The sequence below is a fragment of the Colobus angolensis genome, unplaced genomic scaffold (assembly GCF_000951035.1).
Source record: "Colobus angolensis palliatus isolate OR3802 unplaced genomic scaffold, Cang.pa_1.0 Scaffold51, whole genome shotgun sequence".
NCBI classification, from domain to species: domain Eukaryota; kingdom Metazoa; phylum Chordata; class Mammalia; order Primates; family Cercopithecidae; genus Colobus; species Colobus angolensis.
This window is the reverse complement of record NW_012118599.1, coordinates 7,608,827-7,614,826: the sequence shown is the minus strand read 5'-3', so window position 1 is coordinate 7,614,826 and position 6,000 is coordinate 7,608,827. Positions and strand designations below refer to the sequence as shown.

Here is a 6,000-nt window from a genome sequence, read left to right as displayed (position 1 = left end):
AAAAAAAAAAAAAAAAAAATCCTCTCAATCATTTACCAGTGGTGAAAGGAGCAGGATGGGGAGAGGGAGAGAGATTTGAAAGAAGAATGGCCATTAGTTGACAATTATTGAAGTTGGGTGATAGATACTTAAGGTTTATTTTAAACTGTTCTCTCTAACATACATTTGAGATTTCTCATAATAAAATGTTAACAACTATATTTAATACTATCTTTCCCACAGAAAGAAATTTTGGCACTAATTCCAAACCAGAATGCTCTTCTAAAGGACTTGGATATTCTTCATAATTCATCACATATGAAGAGCATGTCAACCTTCATTGAAGAAGCCTATAAGAAACTGAATGCCTCTTAAAGAGTTTTTTTATTTTTTAGATTGTTCCATATTAATTTAATGTTCATGAATTTGTAAAACTGTTAACCTATGATTATATGTACAGAGGCTAAGGCTTCTGCAGGATTTCTTATCTCCTGATACGCACTTTAAAATTAGTCTTTGTAGCTCTATCATTAGCATCTAATGTAGTTCTGAAAACTGTGTTTAGCAGTTGCCATATCTAGGAAGCTAACATTTATATTGCTCTATCAATAAGTATTTGCTTAGAACCACAAAATAGGAATTGCCTTAAGGATCGAATAGTTTATAATGCCTGAATGGAGATCATTTATTGATTAACAGCTCATATCAGGAACTGTGATAAGTAAGTGTTTACATATAGTGTCTAGTGCATAAAAACCTAAGCGTTTGCTATCATTCATTTTGTAGCCAATGGCTTACATTAAGTTTCTGTCTGGTCATCCGGAACTTGAAAAACCCTCAAATGCTTTCACTCTTTTACCTAATTCCATAGTCTTTTTTGGGAAGTAGTTAAGATATGCCTGGTATCTTTAACTTTGGAGATAGTATCAAAATTTTACTTCTTTGGTTGTTTAGTGAATTAATATTGAATATTTATTTCCTACTGTCATCAAAACATACTCCCAAAAAGTATTAAAAAGGAACCTTAGCACATTTATTTCATTAAAACAAAACAAAACAAAAAAACCAAAAAACTTTATAAACCTTTTCTCATGATAATAAGCTTATATATGGGAATAAATTATAACCTAATGTATCAAAAATTATTTCTAACTACAGTATACTGTCTTGGGTTTTTTTGTTTTTTGTTTTTTGTTTTTAATCTGTAAAATAAAATGACTGCAATTACTTTTTTGTGTAACCTATAATATCAGTTCATTTGGGAGATGCCATAATTCTGTTAATATCCTTCAGGCAGAGACCACCAGGAACACACCTGTAATTAAACAAGTTAGGTTTTTACTGTACTGAGGAGATCACACATGAGGACCCTGGGGCAGCTTGAGAAGGGTCACAAGCAATATCCTCATAGGAATAATGATAAAGAAGGCCTATTAACAGATTTTGGAGGAAAATAAAATCTCAAAGAAAAACCTGGCAAAGTGACTAAAAGTAAAGGTTATTACAAAATGTCTTAAAAACCTTTCACGTGGAAACTTGAAGCTTCATGTTTTTAGAATGAGTAGTAGAGCCCTAACTCAGTGATTTTTAACACTAATGGTATAGTAGCTTTGGTGGGGAGGGAGGAATTACATATGCTGTTTCTCTCAGGGCATCTGTTTAACGGATAGTTAACTGGAATTTTAACTTACCATTGTTGCTGAGTGATATAGTTCTTCAGCCTGTGTGAACTGGCCATACTACTCTTGTAGCTTTGAAGGGTTTATAATCTAACTTTAAGAGATCTACAGTATCATCTGGTAGGAAGCATCCAATCCAAAACATATACAATATTTTCTTTAAATAAGACTGCATCTTGGTATACTCTTTGGAAAGAATTTAAGAATTAATTACAGATCTGTTATGATTTGCTTATGGTTTGTTTGGCCCCACCAACGTCATGTTGAAATTTTTTGATCCCCAGTGTTGGAGGTGGGGCCTAGTGGGTGTTGTTTAGATCATGGCGTGGATCCCTCATGAATGGCATGGTGCCATAGATGCTGATGCCATGCTTCTTGTACAGCCTGCAGAAGCATGAGCCAAATCTCTTTTCATTAATAAATTACCCAGCCTCCGATATTCCTTTATAGCAACACTAAACATTAAGAAAATTGGTATTCAGGAGTGAGGCATTGCTCTAAAGATGCCTGAAAATGTGGGAGTAGCTTTGGAACTGGGTAATAGGCAGAGGTTGGAAGAGTGAGAAGACAGGAAGACAAGGGAAAGTTTGGAACTTCTTAGAGATTGGTTAAGTAGTTGTGGACCAAAATGCTTATAGAAAAAGAGACAGCAAAGGTCATACTGAGGAAGCCTTAGATGGAAGTGATGAACTTATACGTAACTGAAGCAAAAGTCACACTTGTTATGCCGTAGCAAAGAACTTGTCCGCATTGTGTCCATGCTCTAGGGCTTTATGGAAGGCTTAATTTAAGAGACGGCCTAGGGTATCTGGGAAAAGAAATTTCTAACCGGCAGTACTCAGACTGCTGCATCGTTACTTCTAACTGCTTACAGTAGAAACCAGAGGAAAATTGGAAAATGTGCAGCCTTGCCTTGTGTTAGAGAAGGAAAGAAGATTGTGTTTAGGAGAGGAGTCTAAGAGTATGGCCAAGCAGGAGCAATAGTTTGCTAAAGAGATGAGCATGACTAAAAGGGGCCAGGTGCTAATAAGACTATGGAAAAAATGTCTCAAGTCTATTTCAGAAATCTTTGATGCCACCCTTCCCATCACAGATTAAGAAGTTTAGAATGAAAGAATGACTTTTTGATGGGGCAGGTGATACTGCTCCCTATACCCCAGTGGCACCAGCTCAAAAGGCCTCAGGCTGCTGCTCTGGAAGGTGTACCCAGTAAGCCCTGGGGACTTCCATGTGGTGTTAAGTGTGCAAGCATGCAGAATGCAAGAGTAGTGGAGACTTGGCAGCTTCCACTTACATTTGAGAGGATGTATTAGAAAGCCTGGGTACCCAGACAGAAGCCTGCCACAGGGGCTGAGAGCCTCTACTAGAAAAGTGCGTACTGGAGCAGATGGAGCAGGACTAACACTCTCAGATCTCAGAATGGTAGAGCCACCAACAGCTGACAATCTCAGCCTGGAAGAGCTGCAGGTATTAGATTCCAACCCGTGAGAGCAGCTACATGGGCTGCACCCAGCAAAGCCATGGGGATGGGGATGCTTGAGGCTCTGGAACCCACCCCTTGAACCAGTGTTCTTAGGATGCGGGACATGGAGTCAAAGCAGATTATTTTTGAGCTTTAATATTTAATATCTGTCCTGATAGGTTTGGGACTCACATGGGGCCTGTTACCCCTTTCTTTTGGCCTATTCCTCCGTTTTGGAATGGGAATGTCTGTACTACCATTGTATGTTGGAAGTAAATAACTTGTTTTTTTTTATTTTACAGGTTCACAGTTGTAAGGAACTTGCCTTGAGTCTCAAATGAGACTTTAGACTTTTGATGCTGGAACAAGTTAAGACTTTGGGGGATGGAATAATTGTATTTTGCAATGTGAGAAAGTCATGAGATTTGTTTTTCATCCCACCAAATCTTATGTTGAAATTTGATGCCCAATATTGGGGGTGGGGGGGCAGATGGGAGAAATTTGGGGACAGATCCCCCATGAATGGCTTGGTGACATTCTCCCAGGAGTAAATAAGTTCTCTTGGTTCCCATGAGAACTGCTTCTTAAAAAGCCTAGCACCTCTTTCTCTCTCTCTCTTGTTTTCTCTCTCACCACATGATCTGCAAATGCCAGCTCCCCTTCACATTCCACCATGAGCAGAAGCAGCCTGAGTCCCTGGCCAGAAGCAGATGCTGGCACCATGCTTTTTGTGCAGCCTACAGAACCATGAGCCAAATAAATCTCTTTTCTTTATAAAATACCCAGCCTTAGGTATTCCTTTATGGCCACACTAAAGAGACCCAAGGCAAGATCCAAATAAAATTAAACTGCTGGGCACCGTGGCTAACGCCTGTAATCTCAACACTTTGGGAGGCTGAGGCGGGCAGATCACCTGAGGTCAGGAGTTCGAGACCAGCCTGGCCAACATGGTGAAACCCCGTCTCTACTAAAAATACCAAAATTGCCAGGCACAGTGGCGGGCTTCTGTAATCGGGAGGTTGAGGCAGGAGAATCACTTGAACCCGGGAGGCAGAGTTTGCAGTGAGCCCAGATAGTGCCACTACACTCCAGGCTGGGTGACAGAGTGAGATTCCATCTGAAAAAATAAATAAATTAACTATATGTGGTCCCAATAATTCAAATAACAGTCCTCCTCAGTCAGCCATCTAACTTCTCCCATGCACAGCCCATGCCAACTATGATGCATCTCTTCTGTAGTGACTGATAAATGCCAATGCCAGAAACTTAAAAAAAAAAAAAAGTTTCAGAATAGAGGATATATTGTATTAAAATGTAGCACATGATAAAGATAGCATTTCAAATGAAATACAGAAAAGTATGTATTATTCAATAAATGGTCTTCATAAAACTGGCTAATTACATGATGGAGGGTGAGAGGATGTTTAATATTCTTACTTTATGCCTAAATACATTCCCAGTAAATAAAGTTAAATATAAAAATGGAAGCTAAAAAGAAATAAATGAACAGTGGATGTCATGGTAGCAAATGCCCTATTATGCATATAAGCAAAAGTAAAACCATGAAAGATTATTACATAATATTTTGAACTTTTTGAAATAAGATTTTTAAAAACACAAAACTGGCCGGGCATGGTGGTTCACACCTGTAAGCCCTTTGGGAGGCTGAGGCAGGTGGATCACCTGAGGTCAGGAGTTCGAGACCAGCCTGGCCAACAAGGTGAGAAACCCCGTCTCTACTAAAAATACAAAAATTAGCCGGGCGTGATGGTGGACACCTTTAATCTCAGCTACTCAAGAGGCTGGGGCAGGAGAATTGCTTGATCCTGGGAAGCAGAGGTTGCAGTGAGGTGAAATCGTGCCACTGCACTCCAGCCTGGGCAACAGAGTGAGACTCCATCTCAAAAAACAAAAATAAAAATAATACAAAACCAAGCCAAAAACGCATCACAAACAGGAAAATATCTACAATATAAATAAAAGAAAGAAAACTTTTATTAATAAACAGCTCTAAAATATCATTAACAAATAGCTTAAATACAAATAGGAAAATGGGCAGTTCTCAAAGGAATACATCCATAAGTATTTGAAAGATGTTCAACCTTAACTTCACCATTTAAATGCAAATTAAAACATGTTTTCACCTATCAAATTGATGAAGACTGGAAAAAGCTAAAAGAAAATTGCTGAACATACTGAAAAATGGGCACTGAGTACTTGTGCTGAAGGAAGGTGAATTGGTAGAACTGTTTTGAGAGGCGGACTTTACAGATTTGTTGCAGAACCTTAGTGTAATGTCAGCCACTTAAAATTCTTACTTTATATGAGCCCTTTGATTTTCCCCAACTCCCAGTTGGCACATGTTCAACAAACAGGCTTTGTTTAAATATGAGCCACCTGCACTGGAACCTAAAAATTAAGGGATTTACTTTTGTTTATTTGGTTGGATAGAATTTCTTGGCATTCTGTGTTTACCAAAAATATGCAGTTGCACCTGTCAAAATTAGTATTTGAATTATACGGATTGGCTTAGTTTCTAAACATAAGTCTAAATCCTCTCATGTTTCATTCATTGTTAAGAAATATTTAGCTTTGAGAGAGAGAAAGGAAAGAAGGAACGTAAAAGCAGAGAGAAATTTTAATTTCTCATTTGGGCTTTATTATGTCAAAAGAGCTATTTTTGTTTTCTAATTTGCATTTTTGGTTTAGAGTTGTTACTAAATGTGTTTCTTCACAACCAAGCCACCATAGAACCAATTTTTCTTGGCTTAGGGGTTTGCTGTCTTATTAAAGTAGCCTCTGTTCTTCTCAGGGCTGTGAAGTTGCTTTAGCAACCATATCCAAAATTGGATATAATAGTTGTTAAAACTGGACAAAGAA

At 38.2% G+C, this 6,000-nt stretch overlaps 1 protein-coding gene across 4 annotated transcripts in view; it reads left to right on the top strand.

The window, feature by feature from the left end:
* Positions 1-1,212, top strand: part of CENPQ (centromere protein Q) — a 23,926-nt gene extending 22,714 nt beyond the window's left edge. For all 4 annotated transcript variants that reach the window (XM_011960266.1, XM_011960269.1, XM_011960267.1 and 1 more), the window contains one exon: positions 223-1,212. In XM_011960266.1, the coding sequence (XP_011815656.1) occupies positions 223-354 (132 nt within the window). In that variant the 3' untranslated portion in view covers positions 355-1,212. The remainder of the gene's footprint in view (positions 1-222) is intronic.
* The last annotated feature ends 4,788 nt before the right edge of the window (positions 1,213-6,000 follow it).